Genomic DNA, 16363 nt, shown 5'->3' on the forward strand with positions numbered 1-16363 from the left:
TCTTTCCACACTATTCTTCATTTTCTACAGTATTCTTCATTCATTCCGTAACCAACAATTCCTTGGTCTTACATTTTTCTTCCAAGGTATCACTTCTACAAAAATTTTCCCAAATGAACCCCTTTGTGAACCAGTTCAGCTCTACATTCTTCTCTTTTATTGAATCCCTGGCCTTTTCATCATATTGTTCATTGTACCTTGCTAAACTTCATTCAGCTGTGGATCACTGCTACCTTTGTTCCAAAAACGGCTGAACAAAGTTTGGAGAAAATTATATGATTATTTTGATTGGGCCCATTACAAATTTATTTTGCACAACTTCAAGTAGACCCTCAGTGATGCTAGACGATCTCCTATACTTCTATGATCCATTACTATTCCATTCCCCACAGTAACTTCCAAATCTTTTATTCCTTCCCAGATCTTTTATTCCTTCTCAAAACTCCCACAAATCACTGCTATGATCCTTTTATCTTTTCTATCCTAAGTGGCTAAACTCCTTGAGAAGACCATCCACAAAAACTTCCTTCACCTTTTCTTTCTTTCTCTCCTTTTTAAAAACCTCTTTACAAGTTAGCTAATGACCTTGTCATTACACTGAAAGTTCATAATGATCTCCTAAAGGCCAAATCCAACGACCTTCACCTTTGTTACCATTGACAATATTGGTGACCCTTTTTTTCTTTTGATATTCTTTTCTCTCTAGGTTTTTGGAGCATCATTCTCGACAAATCTCCTGCTGTCTATCTGATCTTTCCTTCTCAGGCTCCAAGGCTCATCTGGACCACACCCACTAACTTCAGGTGTTTCACAGGGCTCTTCTCTATACTATTTCAGCTGGCATATTCACCAGCGATTTTATGCTAATTCTTCTCAAATCTGCCTTTCCAACCCTAACCTCTCTACTAACTCTCATGTCTCTAACTGACCTTTGGATATTTTGAACTGCATGTCTAGCACACATCTTAAACTTATGAAAGCAACTCATATTTCTCCCTAAAACCTTTCCATACCGTACTTTTCCTATTACTATTGAGGACCACACTATCCTTCCAGTTCCCCAGGCCTGAACTCTAGGCACGATTTTTAACCTTCTATACCCAGCATGTTTAATAACTTTTGTAACATCTCTTGATCTACTCGGTTCTCTGACACTGCCACCACCCTAGTAGGGCCCTCATTAATTCACTTTGGACTACTGCATTACATTAGTCTGTGGCTGGGTCTGCCTACTGCAAGTCTCTCCGGACTCTAAACCATTCTCCTAGACTCAACTCTAGTGGCTTCCTATCACATATAAGATCAAATACAAAATTTCCTGTGAAACTTTCAAAAGTTCTTTATAATATCATCTTCACCTTTCCAGTTTTCATTACTCTTCTTACTTGTACTTTTTGATCTAGTGATTTGGCCTCTTTGTTGTTCATGAACTTCATTGTTTTGTCTGGGCATTTTCTCTGGCTGTCTTCCATACTTGGAATATTCTTCCTCATCTCTGCCTAGTGCTTTCTCTATTTTTCCTCAAGTAACAGCCTCTCATGACCCCTCTTAATTTTAGTGAGTTCCCTCTTTTAATTATTTTCTATTTATTCTGTATGTATTTTGTTTGTACATATTTGGTTGTTGTCTCCCCTATTAGATTGTGAGCTACTTTGGGTCAGGAACTATCTTCTTCTTCCTTTTGTATTCTCAGTGTTTAGCACAGTGCCTGGTACATAGTAAGTATTTAACAAATGCTTATTGACTTGTTGACTGATAATAATAATAATAAAGAGATATTGTCCAAATAAAAGTGAAATCAACCTGGGTCGACGCTTGAACAGTTTGTGGAGTATGTCAGTCAGATGACTCTGAAGATCATTAAACTCTTTTTTAAATCCCCGCTCAAGAGCCTATAGGAAAAACATGCTATCACTAGAAGTATAGCTTGATTTTGAAACATTTTCTTTATTGATATCTTTGCCTCAAAATTCTGTTGGGTCTCATTCTGAGAAATAACTATAAGAAATGTATTAGAATTTAACTGTGTAAGAATGCTGATTTGTATTGCAAAAGGAGTCACTGAAGTCCAACTGATCAACTACTCAGTGCATTAAAGTAGTATTTGGTAAAATTATAGAACTTAGGACTTTTTGTGATCATCTCATGTAGTGGTTCCAACATGGTGGTTTGCAAATCCCTTGGGACTTTGTGATAATGGATCAAGGGATTTGCACTAATATTACTTTAATGGCTCCTTAAGCAGTAAATAATTGCAGAATATAATAGTATACTAAATTGCTCCTCAGATTCACAACATATTTTTGTTGAAAAGGGTTTGTAGAACAAAAAAAGTTGAGGACCATTAATCTGCTCCAACTCTTTCATTTTAAAGAGGAAGGTCCTAAAGCCAAGACAAAGGCAGCAATTTCCCAAAATTCTGTTTGTGTCCACTTTTTGAGGAATGCATAGTGTCATAAAGTTAAATAGACATATATTTAATAATCAGAGTAAAAAACTAGCCATAAAAGAAAACCTATGAGGAAATTCTACTTCTTTAAGTTTTTCCCAATTCTAGATATTCAGAGATAATTGGTTATATACATACATAGATATATAATACACATATATTCACACAAATAGTCAAGAATAGATTACTCTTACTTTATCATCTGAAAGGAAGCTGTCATAATGTTCTCTATATGACTCAAGTTCTTCACGAGCCTTGTAGATTTCATATGCAGTTAATTTCTATAACAAAATCAAGATTAGCAGAACAGAACAAGAAATACTTTGAAGACAATTACACATTCTGGGAACAGTAAAAATAACAAGTTTCCTAAATGTGTCATTGGAGCATTTTTTTCTTCTTTTTTTGCTGAGGCAATTGGGGTTAAGTGACTTGCCCAGGGTCCACAGCCAGGAAGTGTTACATGTCTGGGGCCAGATTTGAACTCAGGTCCTCCTGATTTCAGGGCTGGTGATCTATCCACTGCACCACCTTCCTGCCCCAACTGGAATATTTTTAAACACTGATGAGTTAACATAAATCAAAAATAATTTTCAGAAATGAATTTTCTAACAGTTGTCCTAAAATTTCAACAAAGCCAGGAATCTACAAAGACTCAAATGTACCACATATAAGTTTATGTTCAAATCTAATCTCTATTTTAGAGAAACTGTAGAAGTTTTCCTATTCCAAAGAATTAGCCAGTCTTTATTCCTGTTCTTATTTACATGTTTAGGAAAACCTGACGATGCTAAGTGATATGAATAGACAAAATGTCTGCTGGTGAAGAACTACTCTTCTAGGAGGGTTATGCAGCACCATGGACAGGATTAGTTCAGTACATAGATATTATTTAAGGGGGTGCCAAAATTCTAGAAAATTATTATTTTGCCTGAAGACATTGTGTTTGAAAAAGGCCCTTGTTTAGACTTGAATTTTAGAATTTAGGATTATCAGGAAGCCTAGAAATCTTTTATGTAGAAAGAACAATATCTTAGATTATTATCAGTAACACAATCATGCTAAGAGTGCATATAACTCAGTTTAAACTGCAGTTTACAAGGCTTTTCATTTCTGTGTTATATCATTTTATGTATCATGTCATATCACCTCAGAGTAGTGGACAAGTAATCTTATATCTCATTTGCTAAATAGTAATTGCAAACTTGATCCAGTCACAGAATTGTGGAGACTATTATATTAGTACATAGATGGGTGCTGTTGCATATCATAGAGAAAAGTCTAAAGGCTATGGATTATAGATTCAAAGAATTTAGAGCTTGAAGGTACTGAAGAAATATTATAAATCCACTGTCCTTATTTGATACACAAGGAATGTGAAGTCTAGAGATATCAAATGATTTGAGATGAGATACAGATTCTGGTACATGGGGAAAGAAGCATAGAGTGAAAGGTTTGGAACATTTAAGTAAGTATAGGATGTGGTGGCATTTCAGTAAGAAGGCAGCTATAATGATTACTTTTTCTTTTTTTTTTCTTTCAAGGAAGTCATTCAGTTCTATTTCTCTTGTTTGCAGTTCTTCATCTAGCAGTAAAGAGAAAGTAAGATTGGCTATTTTTAATTCCTCCTGTGGAAAAATTACAATGGAAAATAGATTAATACTACTATTCAAGGAAACCCCTCAACCCTTAGATAAAATAAACCAAGAATCAAATAAAATTAAAATATTTTATTGTAAGAAAGGGGTAAAAATACTCCAGTAGTTTTTTTTGTAATGGGGAACTGACCACTTAAAACCTTGTTCACTATAATATACAGAATTTATTTCTATATTAGGATAATTAGGGCTAGTTTACAGAATAGATGGGAGGAAGGAAAAACAGAGGGAACCATCATAAAAGAGGAGCAAAGAGATGCTTGGAATACCCTTTCCTGTGCTTCTTTTCAAGGTTCTAAATTCTACCCAATCTTCAAGCTCTAATTTAAGGTTAGCATCTTCCACTAAGTCTATATTCCATCAGATCTTATTATTCATTCAGAGCTTCTACATCATTTTACTTTAGGCACATGCATGGGAATGGGAATATACTTTATATTTCTTTATTATCCATAACTGTGCCTCTTCTATGATCTTAACTTCTAGTATCTTCTTCTTTGGTTAAAATCTGTTTAAATCTTCTGTTTCTCCCACTTCTCTATTCTTTCTTCACCAGTCCTTTATCCTTCCTGGTTCAATTCATCTCATTTTCCTTCCTTCCCAATTTTGACTTTAGAGATGATTAGCTGAAGCATAATAGTGCTCCTTGCTCTTGAATCCTTTTATTTCCTTGTTTTAATACCATACATGTCTGGCCAGTCTCTAACGCTGGTTAACCTCCACCAATTGCTGTGTTGTGTAATGGTGCTGAAGAAACTCAAACAACTGTGTCAGCTAGATTCACAACAATTTTATGATAATTAATCTCCACTGGGCCCTCATTGCTTCAAAGCAATCTTTCTTTCCTCCTCATTCCCCACCTCTTTTCATCTAACAGAATCCATCATGCATGCTACTTTATCTGTTTCAATCCTCATCTCTTCTCAGCGTCTTCTGCCAACCTATTTCCCTGTTTCTCAGTGAAGGATTTTGTCTCCCTCCCACTTTATCATCAAAGCCATCTGCTTAACATTTTTTCATCTTCAGTTCACATTATTACTCTACTCATCGAGTAGAGGTTGCTCTTTTCTTTGTCAAGGCTAACTTGGCAATTGATAATATCTTAGCCAGCATATGTAGCCTTTTAAGTTTTATAAAGTATTTTATAAATTATAGATCATTTAGTCTTCAAAACAACCCTAGATGATAAGCAATGTTATCCCAATTTTATACAGAAAAATGGATGACAAATGAGGTTAAATGAGTTAGCCATGATCAATCAGCTATTAAGTGTCTAGGGCGGTATTTGAACTCAAGTCTCCTCTATATACTCTGCCACCCACAGGCCTTTATCCCTCATACAGCTTGCAGCTAAAAAAATACTAGTTTATTCCAGGTTTTCACTTGCCCCTGCCATTTTTTCAAACTACATTTCTTTTCACAAACTCCTAAAAAGTTGTCTATTCTCATTACGTCCACTTTTTGTTTTAAAAACTACTCCATCCCTTTTCAACTCATTAAAAGTACATCTTTTCCCCCTTACCACTTGACTAAATGTTACCAAGTGATACTACCAGTGATCTTTAAATTGCTAAATTCCGTGGAACTGTTCCCAGGTTCTGATAATGTTATGAGATCCCTTAATAAGTTTCTCCTTAAGAGAGATTGCAAACTTATAGAAAATATGGAAAAAATGTTGACAACAACATTTTGAAGGTTGGTACAGCTGTGTCTCCCAAAAAATACTTTATCTACCATCAGCTTGCTTTCCTTTCTGGTTACAAGCACCCCCCCCAATAATATTTTGCCCAATATGCACATTGACCAGCTTCAGGGAGGCCATCCAATGTGATAATTCTCCTCCTAGAGCACTTTGGAACATATCATCCCCATCAGTAGGAGCCCCCCGATTTCTGCTGAATGGGTCCATTTCTCTGTGCTCCCCAACACAGCCTTATCCTCTATGAGTTATGATCAATTAGTGTATGTTTTGAGTTTTGTGTTGTTGCTTTTTCCTTTTGCATTGTCGCTTTTTCCTTTTGCTTTCACTGAAGCTTTATGTTCAACTAGCTCCTTGTTTTACATGTTACTCTCAGCACCCTAATTCATGAAGGGGTTGTTTTCTCCTATATCTTTGGCAGACCCATGCATCTTTCCTTAGACATAACCTGGGTACCAGCATAGGGCCTTAACTTATTTATATTATTTATAACTGCACCTCCACAGGAGGAGTGTGGTACTGTGAACCCAGTTGTAAAAAGCAAAGATCAGTGGAGGAAACCTATATCTTTCTCACTCCCTCCAAGCAGGAGGTTTGCCACCTGCCCTATTTGCTGGTACACACACACACACACACACACAAAATTTTGGTCCCATTAACTCCCATGATTTCAGTTATCATTTCTTCTCAGTTGACAAATCTACATATCTAAATATAAAGTTATATCTATATATAAAGATATATCCACTCGAACTATGATCCTATAACACCAATCATTTGCTGGCTATCTCCAACAGACTATCCCATAAGTCTTAAAAGTCAATTTCTCCAAAACAGAACTTTTCTTTCTGCCTTATCTGTTCCTTCTCCAAACTTCCTTTATCTATTGAGGTTATTTTCATCTCTCTGTTCATCTTGTTTACACCCTTGGAGTCCCTTGATTTTTCCCTCTCAATCCCTATCTTTATTTTTTTTTTCCGGTATTTTATTTTTTTCAAACACATATAAAGATAGTTTTCAACATTCATTTTTGTAAGACTTTGTTCAACTGCTATTTTCAATCAAATCTAATGCTGAGTCTTGTTATTTCTCCTCCATAATAGTATTAAAAAAACCAACCCCTTTTTCTCCATTCATACCCTCCATTATGGTACTTGATTTATTTCTATTTTGCTGGGCTATTATAATAATTTCCTAATTTTTTTTCCAGGCACTCTTCTTTCCAATCCATCTTCTTCACAACTGCTAAAAGGTCTTAAGGTACAGGTCTGAGCATGTTTCTTAATTCTTCAAAAATAAGTCCCTATTGTGTCTGAGATAAAATATAACTCCCTGCCTTGGATAATAAAGCCACTCATAAACTGTCAGGTAATTTTAAACTTATTCCATATTATCTCCTACACACTTCTTGAATCTGATGAAATTAGCCTCCTATTTGTTTCCTGAAGTCAAGCATTTCTTTTATCTTTTTTGTTTTTGACTTTGCATTCCTAAACTTGGAATTAATCCTCTTCCTTTCCTTTACATTCTAGAATACTAGTTTCCTTCAAGGCTCACTTCAGGATTCTCTTCCTATTGTACATGTTGCATTATGCAAGTATAATTTAAGTATTTCAGAACAGGGACTGTTTTAATTATGCCTTTGTATCCCCAGCATCTTTAATTAAGTGCCAGTAGTGATATACACATAGTGTAAATTAATTAAATTTGTCAAAAAATTGAATTATTGCTCATTTCTCTACTTCAGACATCTGGGTGAAAGGAATTAAGTTAGTGTAACATAACTACATGTAGTTCAGGGTCAAGATTCCCTGTCCTTGGTTTGAGGCTTACATTCATGCATCAACTTTTACTTTACCTGGTAGATAACAGTATCACATTTCACCTTCAATTTAAAGAGTGTTTTTAAACGATCATCAAAAAGTTGTGTTGTTTCTTGAATTGAGTTCTGAATCTTCCTTAATTCAGCATCCAGTGACTAAAATAAAAATATCAGTAAGGTTAAATTCTAGCAATTTACTTGTCACAACATAACAAGAGCCCCCTCTCATAGTCAACTTCACCTTAGCCTTCTAAATGGACAATGTTGACTGAACTGCCATGGAGATTCATTACAAATGAGCATTCCTAAAGCTAGCCTTTGGACCTGGAACCTCTGATTTTTTTTTCTCAAAGGAAAATAATATAACAATTCAGTTTTATAACTTTACAATTTGCAAAGTGCTCGTAAACATTACTGTATTTTCAGGTTATCAGCAAGTATTTATTAGATATCTACTATGTGCTAGGGAAACAAAAAAAGATCAAAATATCATTTGATCTTAATGAACCAGTTTTGATAAGCTATTTTGGATTTTATGAAAAAGTTATGCATGCACATATACCTATAAATATCTTGCATTAATTCATAGAATGCTTTGTAATTATTCTCTAGTTGTTTCATGCTGAAATGTTTTATCATTCTATCTAGTTTATAAGTTCCTTTAGGTCAAGAAATAAAGTATCTTTTAAATCTCTGGCCTCCTACTACAGAATTGAACACCATGTAGTGAATAAATGACTAATACAGATACAAAAACCAAAAGTTTTGCTTTTATAAATCCACAGACCAATCATAGTGGGTTTAAAAGTGTTGTTACTCAAAAGGATGTAATCTCATCAATTGAAATCAATATCTCTCATTTTACTTACTACAAAAATAAAAATTCACACTCATAATTACATTTGAGAGGATAAAATCTCTTCCAATATATCATAAACTCCTTCAAGACAAGGACTATTTCATTTGTCTCTTGAGTACTCAGTGTCTAGTACATTGCCTTTTACAAAGTAGACACTTGATAAATGCTTACTGATTGATTGACAAATTAGCTAGACTTATTTCCATAGCAATGACCTGTACTCTAGTATTTCTTCCATAGTAATAGAAAATTCATGTGACAAATATATTATGAGTGCAAATTCTTTTGTAGTCTTACAAATATCTCCTCTATCAAAAGGAGTAAGAATTTACCCTGGATGGATTTTTTAATCTGCCAATGCATCCATTAGGAGAAAAGACGGTAAGAAATGGATGGTGCTGATAATAATTTTTCTTATGTTGAGATATAAATTTGTTTTATAACATTGTTTTATTGCTCATAAAATTGTTTTTATTCATAAAATTATTTTATTGCTTATAACTTGATTTTGGATACCCATAAAGAGGTTTCAGTTCTTTTAATTCTGGATTTAAGTGGTATTGTGGCTGAACAAAGATTTACAGAAAGAAAAAGAACCATGTTCTTCAATGAGGTTTCAGAGGATTTCAGTTTCTAAGGTGGGAAAATTCTTTATTCATATCAGTAGTTTTCTATAATGTAGAACTGTGCAATACTCCTTTTCTTCAAATGTACCTAAGAACAGTTACAATTCTGAGTATAAAAATTTCTCTTAAGATCTAGATGCCATGTTAATCAATAGCCAACAGAAACTAGTGGTAGAATCATATAGCTTTAGCTTGCAAGAGCTAAGACTATTCTGAATGCCATCAAAACGAGGACCTTTTAAATGCCCACCACATGTGTCATGGTAACTGCTTCCATTTTTTGTCATTTAGACTCTCATTTTCAATGATCGCTGCTGCCCTAAACTGTTGTTTATCTTTAACTTCATTACAAGCATGATCTCATGATCAAATACATCAAAGTAACCTTAGAATGATAGAAAATATAGAAGAAAACTAAAGATCAAATAAGCTGTTTCTATTATGCATTAGCTTAAAGTTGACAACTTAGCATACCCTATTGAATACTTCTTTTATTTTACTACTTTCTTTTTTCTTCTAAATAATATTTATTTATTTGTTTGTTTGTTTGTTTGTTTATTTATTTGTTCCACCCACCCACCCCTGGGCAATTGGGGTTAAGTGACTTGCCCAGGGTCACATAGCTAGGGAGTGTTAAGTGTTTAAGAGTAGATTTGAACTCAGATCCTCCTAACTTTAGGGCTGGTACTCTATCTACTGCATCACCTAGCTGCCCCTAGCATTTTCTTTATTTTACTACTTTCACAAAAGAATGAACACTTGCTATTATTTCTGATTAACCTCTGGTATTCAGTGTTAAACCTTTTCATTGTCAGCATGTGTATTCAAACCTTTTCATTGTCAGCATGTGTATTTCATATGGAAGGAAGGAAATAAAGCCAGTATCATTTATATTGCAAAAAACATCATCATCATTATCATCATCAACAAAAACACTTTAAATTCAAGCCATATAGAGTGCTTGATTCAGTGGATATATTCCTTTCTCTACTTGTCTTTAGGTGTATTCTTCTTCTCCCACCTCCCAAAAGCAGTAAGTAGGGCATAAAGTGAAATAAACATTATTTTATTTTCCTAACTTCTGCCTGTATCTTTTAGGTACCTTTGTTATAATCTAAGTTGTCAAATTTTTTTCTCATAAAAGATACTTAACTTCTGATTTTCTAATGATAAATATAAAATATTTCTAGAGTGCTAAATTAACTCTAAAGTTACAATCTAGAAGACTGCTAAAAAAAGACAATATATTTCTAACTTATTCTTTTTCCTCCTGACCCTTTTGTACTTCTCTTTTTCATCATTTAAGTCTTTGACTTTTTTCTCATATTCTTTGATTTGTTTCTTGTCTTCTTCATTCCATAAAGTATCAGGTTTAGCCATACAGGCAGGCTGAGGAATTACCTAAAAATAGAAAAGAGAAGCACGCAATATACTAAACATGGTACAGTGACATCATTAAAAGAAGGAAAAAAATTAATTACCAAAAACCCAATCTCTAACTATTGCTGAGGCTGGCAGGTAAAATGGCACAGAATTTATTTATATTAAAAAAAACTCAAATTTCAATGGGAATTTTCAGTGGAAAGTTATTAGTACATCTCTCCTCAATGATGCTAAAACACATACACTTCTTTTTGTTAAAAAAATTTCTATTATTTTGAAAATCAGTGCCAAAGTAAACGTGTTGGAAGTTGCTAAGTTATAAAGGAATGCTTTCTCTCTCTCTTTCTCTCTCTCTCTCTCTCTCTCTCTCTCTCTCTCTCTCTCTCTCTCTCTCTCTCTTTTTAAAGTAATTTATTCTCTTTCCTCAATTTATTTATTTTTGACTTAAATTTAAAAAAATTTAGTTCTAAATTTTTCCTCTTCCTTCAGGCCCTCTTCCACCTAGTAAGAACACAAGCAATATATCAATTATATATGTAAAATCATACAAAACATATTTCCATATTAGCCATATTGCAAAAAAGCCAAGAAATATAATATGAAAAAAATATATTTAATTTGCTCTCAGAGTTCATTAGTTCTCTTTCTGAAGATAGCTTTTTTCATCATGAGCTTTTTTTGTCATAAGTCCTTTGAAATTGTCTTGGATCATTGTATCGAGTGTAGTAGCTAAGTCTTTTAAAGTTGATCATCGTTACAATATTGCTTTTATTATGTACAATGATCTAGTTCTGTTCACTTCACTTGGTGTCAGTTCATGTAGGTCTTACCAAGTTTTCTGAAATCATCTCCACCATTTGCTATAGCACTATCATATACCACAACTTGTTCAGCCATTTCCCAGTTGATAGACATCCCCTCAGTTTCCAATTCTTTGCTACTATAAAAAGATACACTATAAATGTTTTTGTACATATAGATCCTTTCCCCTTTTCTTTGATCTCTTTGGAGACCAACATAATAGTGATATTGCTGGGTCAAATGGTATGTATAGTTTAGTAGGCCTTGGGCATTGTTGCAAATTGTTTTCCAGAATGATTGGATCAGTTCACATGTCTGTCAGCAGTGTACATGTCCCTATTTTGTCCAAATCCCATCCAACATTTTTCATTTTCTTTTTTGTCACATTAGCCAATCTGATAATATGTGAAGTAATAGCTCAGAGTTATTTTAATTTTTACATTTCTCTAACAATAGTGATTTAAATGATTTCTTCATATGAATTGATAAGTTTTAATGTCGTCTTATGAAAGTTTGGAAAAAGAAAGCATTCTTCTGCCTTTTCATGATCTTTGACCATTTGTCAATTGGGGAATGACTCATACTCTTATAAATTTGGCTCAGTTTCCTATATATTTGAGAAATGAACCTTTTTTGAGGAATATTTGCTTTTGAAGAATTTCCTAAAATTCAAGTTTATCCATGATAATAGTTAGTTTTCTATTTTTCTCACTCTCATCCTAACTATTTTACTTTTCAATGTTAGATAAAAAAACATTACCATCCTTAAAATATCTTCTTTCCTGACTTCTAGAACTCCACCCATCATGTCCATCAATGCTCGACGTCTTGCATTATCCCTCTGGAAAAATAACCCAAAGTTAGAGGAAATGGTAGCTAGAGGTTAAAATGTTAAAACTCCATCAATATTACTCAAGACCACAGATTTAAAATGTTGTTGGGAAGATACCAGGAATAGGCTATAATAGTAATGACGGTGAAGGCAGAGGGCATGTGCATATTTATGTGTACATATGTGCTTGTGTGTGTGTAATTAGACTCATCTCTTAAATGTTTCTCATTGATTACAAAGGAACATGTTTCTATAATATAAAAATACAACTAATAAATGTAAGAACAAATGTATTTATATAAATATATATCAAAATTTTGTTTTTAATATAATACCTGACTTAAAAGAAGTTTTTCCCGTTCAAGTGCTTCAGCTAATGCTGCTTGTTCTTTTTCCCATGGCGTCAGGAATTTTTCAACTTTAATCTGAAAAGCAAAAACTCCAACTTCATTTTTTTCCTTTTTCTTAAAAAAATTCAAATGAAACTGACTTAACTTGTGGGAAATTTAAAAAGATGCACAAGAATGTCTATGAATTATTTGGGTAGTAACCCCAATTCAGATCCCTTCTAAGGGGAGTTAATTATTGCTTTATATGTTTCTGTATCTGTTTTTGGGCTTCTGTAAAGATTTTTCATCTTTCTTATTTTTTGTGGAGGTGAAAATATAGGCTGATTTTCATTTGCTACCTTGAGTTTTTGAATAGAAGTGACAACCTCTCTTATACATATTTGTAGGAAACTATATTAAGAGATTTTCCTGGGATAACAACAAGTAAAGGAAATAAACAAAAGGAGGATAATTACCCTTTTTTATTCAATGCTATATCTACATATTTATGTATCTTTGTATCTATGTATCTATTCATGACACAAAACAGCATGACTCCAGCCCATTAACACCCTATCATGAAAGCATGGTCTAATGTGAATCAGCCTTTTAGTCAGGTCACAGTCATAGCAGTGGTATTGACGGGTGAAATGTTATGCACTATTGTGTAGCCTTTTCATGGTGGTTTCAAATTGTTCTCCAGAATGGTTAATCAGTTCACAACTCCATCAACAATGCATTAGTGTCCCAAATTTCACACATCCTTTCTAACATTTGTTATTTTCCTTCTCTGAAATACTAGCCAATCTGTGAGATGATACCTAAGATTTGTTTTAATTTGCACTTTTAATGGACAGTGATTTAAAGCATTTTTCATATGATTATAGATAGCTTCAATTTCTTCATCTGAAAATCACCTGTTCATATCATTTGGCCAAATATTAATAGTGGAATAACTCATGTTCTTATACATTTATCTCAATTCTCTATGTGGTTAAGAAATGAGGCCTTTATCAAAGAATCTTGCTGTAATTCTCCCCTCCTCCTAGTTTTCTACTTTTCTTCTAATATTGTTGAGATTGGTTTTGTTTGTACAAGGTCTTTTTTAATGTAATAAAAATGATTCCTTTTATATCCTGTAATGCTCTCTATCTCTCATTTGATCATAAATTCTTCCTTTATCTATAGATCTGAGAGAGAAACTATTCTGTGATCCCTTAATTTGCTTATGATATCACCTTTGATTCTAAATCATGTATCCATTTTGATCTTGGTATATGAAGTGAGATTTTAGTCTATATAGGGTACAAATTCTTATTTTCACTATAGTGCTTTTAAATAATCATATCTTATTTTAATATTGTATAGCTTTATAGCTTCTAAAGTACATTCATATACATTATCTCACTTGAACTTCACAACAAATCTGTGTATTACTCCATTTTGTAGATAACGAAAATGAGGCTCATTAAATTTCAATGAATTGCTCAATAGCATGCCAAAGTCAGGATTAAAAACTGAGATCATCTTATTCCAAATAATGGAATTACAAATATTTATAATGTTTTGTTTTTGTAAGGCAACACATGCCATGGTAACAGAGCTACTAGTTTAATGGATTAAGTCCAGTAGTCTAGCCATGTTGTTTGAATGACAAATGTATGCTTGTTTAAAAGACCATTTTACAAAGAATTTACCCAAGCCAAGTACTCATATGATGATCAGAAAAAGTGATACTAAGATATTCTCAAGGTCTCTCAAGAACTTTGGAATTGATTGTTTGACAGGAGAGATGCTGGCAAAGAACTGCCTAGCATGGCATACCTTCATCAAAGAAAGCACTGTGCTCTATGAGCAAAGCAGAATTGAGGTAGCTCAAAAAACAAAAACAAACAAAAAAACCCCAAAAAACAAAAAACCACAAGATGCACAAATTTAGAGAATCTCCCCCCAAGATGTTGTTCACATGCAATATTTATGTCCAACTGTGATAGAGCATTTTGAGCTTGTATTGGCCTGATCAGCCAGTTGGACACACTCTAACAACTACAACATAGTGATGTTATTTTAGTCCTCTTCTAGAATGAAGGACAACAATCACTGCTCACTAAGCCCCTCAATTATTGAAATGAATGAGGACATTTACCTTCTCTGAGTGTCATTTTTGAATTTAAAATGAGTATTTGAAACTACTCCATAAAATTATTGTGAGGAAAATGCTTTGGAAACTCTAAGGCATTATCTAAAGGTAAAATTCATTGTCTCTGGATCTAGCTCTGTCTATTTGTCTCTCTCTCTTGTCTCTCTTTCTGTCTCTCTATCTTTCTTTGTTTGTCTGTCTGTCTGTCTCTATCTCTCTCTTTCTTTTCCAGCAACCAATCCAAGGAAGCAAATATAAAAGGGAAGCAGGAAAGCAGCCTTAGAAAGTAAGGAAAGGATGTACCTCATGATCTTCTACAACTAGAATCCTCTCTGGCATCTCAGAGTCTTCAAATCCTGGGTGCCATATTTGTTCCTCAATATCTAGTTCTGTAATAATTCCTTGAATATTTTTGTTTCTTTCATTCACACGTGATATTTCAATTTCTTTGTTTTGGTATACAGAATTAAAGTCTTTATTAAAACTGGTTTTGATGTTGTAAATAATGTCCTGAAATAGATATATGTTATAGGTTACTGGCAGTATCTTAACAATTATTCACTCTATCCCTGCTCTAAACCCATCCTGCAAATTATCAACTTAGTCTTGCTAAAATAATGTTTTAAGCATAATACTATAAAAAGGCAATATACTGAGAGGTAAAAGATCTCTATTCCATTAGTAATCATGACTTTAAGCAAATCACTTCATTCTCTGGACTTGAATTTTCTCATCTATAAAATAGAAATTTAGACTAGATGATCTCCAGAGTAATTTCCGACTCTGAAATCCAAAGATTCAAATATATTCATTTTCTTGCTCAAGATCCTTCAGTGGCTTCCTATTCCTATAAGATTAATAGTTGTCATATTAAACTTTCTCTCCTGGATTGGATTTTAATTGAAAGTTTAATATGTTGAATTTGAATTAGGTATAGTCTATTATCTGTTAAAAGATATTTTATGGTTTGGGAAGAATGATAAAAGTACTTTATAATTGGAATGAAAAAAGAATTTTTTTCTTTTACCACTGGAGCTCTATTTGTCTTTTTGTCTAATCTTAAAATTGATGTAATCCTTTTGGGAGAAAGGAATTTAGGACAAAAATATGATAATGGCATCCCAGGACTCTTTATCATTATTTATGATACTAACATGAAGCAGCTAGTTGGTACAGGGGGGTAGAGTACTGAACCTGGAGTCAGGAAAATCAGAATACAAATCTAACCTCAGATACTTACTACCTGTATGATCCTGGGCAATTAACTTCATTCAGTTTTTTCAACTATGATAATGGAGATAATACCTCGCAGGGTTATACTAAGATCAAATGAGAATTTTTGTAAAATGCTTAGCTATATAAATACTTCAACATTTTTGAATATATAAAAGCATGTAGTACTCTCTGTATCATACTCTAGTCTAGCTTAAGAAAGCACTTACAAGAGAGCTATACTGATTTGTAATATAAAAATAGTTCACCTTCAGTAATATAATCTGGTTGATTTTCTCTTCTCTGGTATGAAGTTCTAACTGGCTATATAACATATTTGTTTCTATGCCAAGTTCAGAACTTAAGCTGCCAAGTAAGTAATTGGGTAAGTTGCTTTCTCTTTTTTCTTTTCCCTCTTCTTCTTCGTCATCTTCATCATCCTCTTCCTCATCATGAACTTTTTTACTTAAAATTTTAGGTTGAAGTTCTACAATTTCTTTTCGTAGCTTTGTATGGAAAAACATAATACATTCATTATTAAGTAATTATTAAA

The 16363-nt window shown here is 33.3% G+C and overlaps 2 protein-coding genes across 3 annotated transcripts in view; one reads left to right on the top strand and one right to left on the bottom strand.

The window, feature by feature from the left end:
- Positions 1–16363, top strand: part of LOC141558401 (glutathione S-transferase omega-1-like) — a 180212-nt gene that overhangs the window by 25103 nt on the left and 138746 nt on the right. The gene's annotated exons all lie outside the window — the stretch shown is intronic.
- The window catches only part of LOC141558399 (cilia- and flagella-associated protein 43-like), a 155419-nt gene that overhangs the window by 22907 nt on the left and 116149 nt on the right, over positions 1–16363 (bottom strand). For both annotated transcript variants that reach the window (XM_074295515.1, XM_074295514.1), the window contains exons 24-32: positions 16080–16316; positions 14902–15108; positions 12465–12554; positions 12058–12138; positions 10389–10514; positions 7665–7784; positions 3970–4077; positions 2644–2730; positions 1804–1892 (exon numbers count right to left, since the gene is read on the bottom strand). In XM_074295515.1, the coding sequence (XP_074151616.1) occupies positions 1804–1892; positions 2644–2730; positions 3970–4077; positions 7665–7784; positions 10389–10514; positions 12058–12138; positions 12465–12554; positions 14902–15108; positions 16080–16316 (1145 nt within the window). The remainder of the gene's footprint in view (positions 1–1803; positions 1893–2643; positions 2731–3969; positions 4078–7664; positions 7785–10388; positions 10515–12057; positions 12139–12464; positions 12555–14901; positions 15109–16079; positions 16317–16363) is intronic.

This window comes from Sminthopsis crassicaudata, chromosome 2 (assembly GCF_048593235.1).
Source record: "Sminthopsis crassicaudata isolate SCR6 chromosome 2, ASM4859323v1, whole genome shotgun sequence".
Classification (NCBI taxonomy): Eukaryota; Metazoa; Chordata; class Mammalia; order Dasyuromorphia; family Dasyuridae; genus Sminthopsis; species Sminthopsis crassicaudata.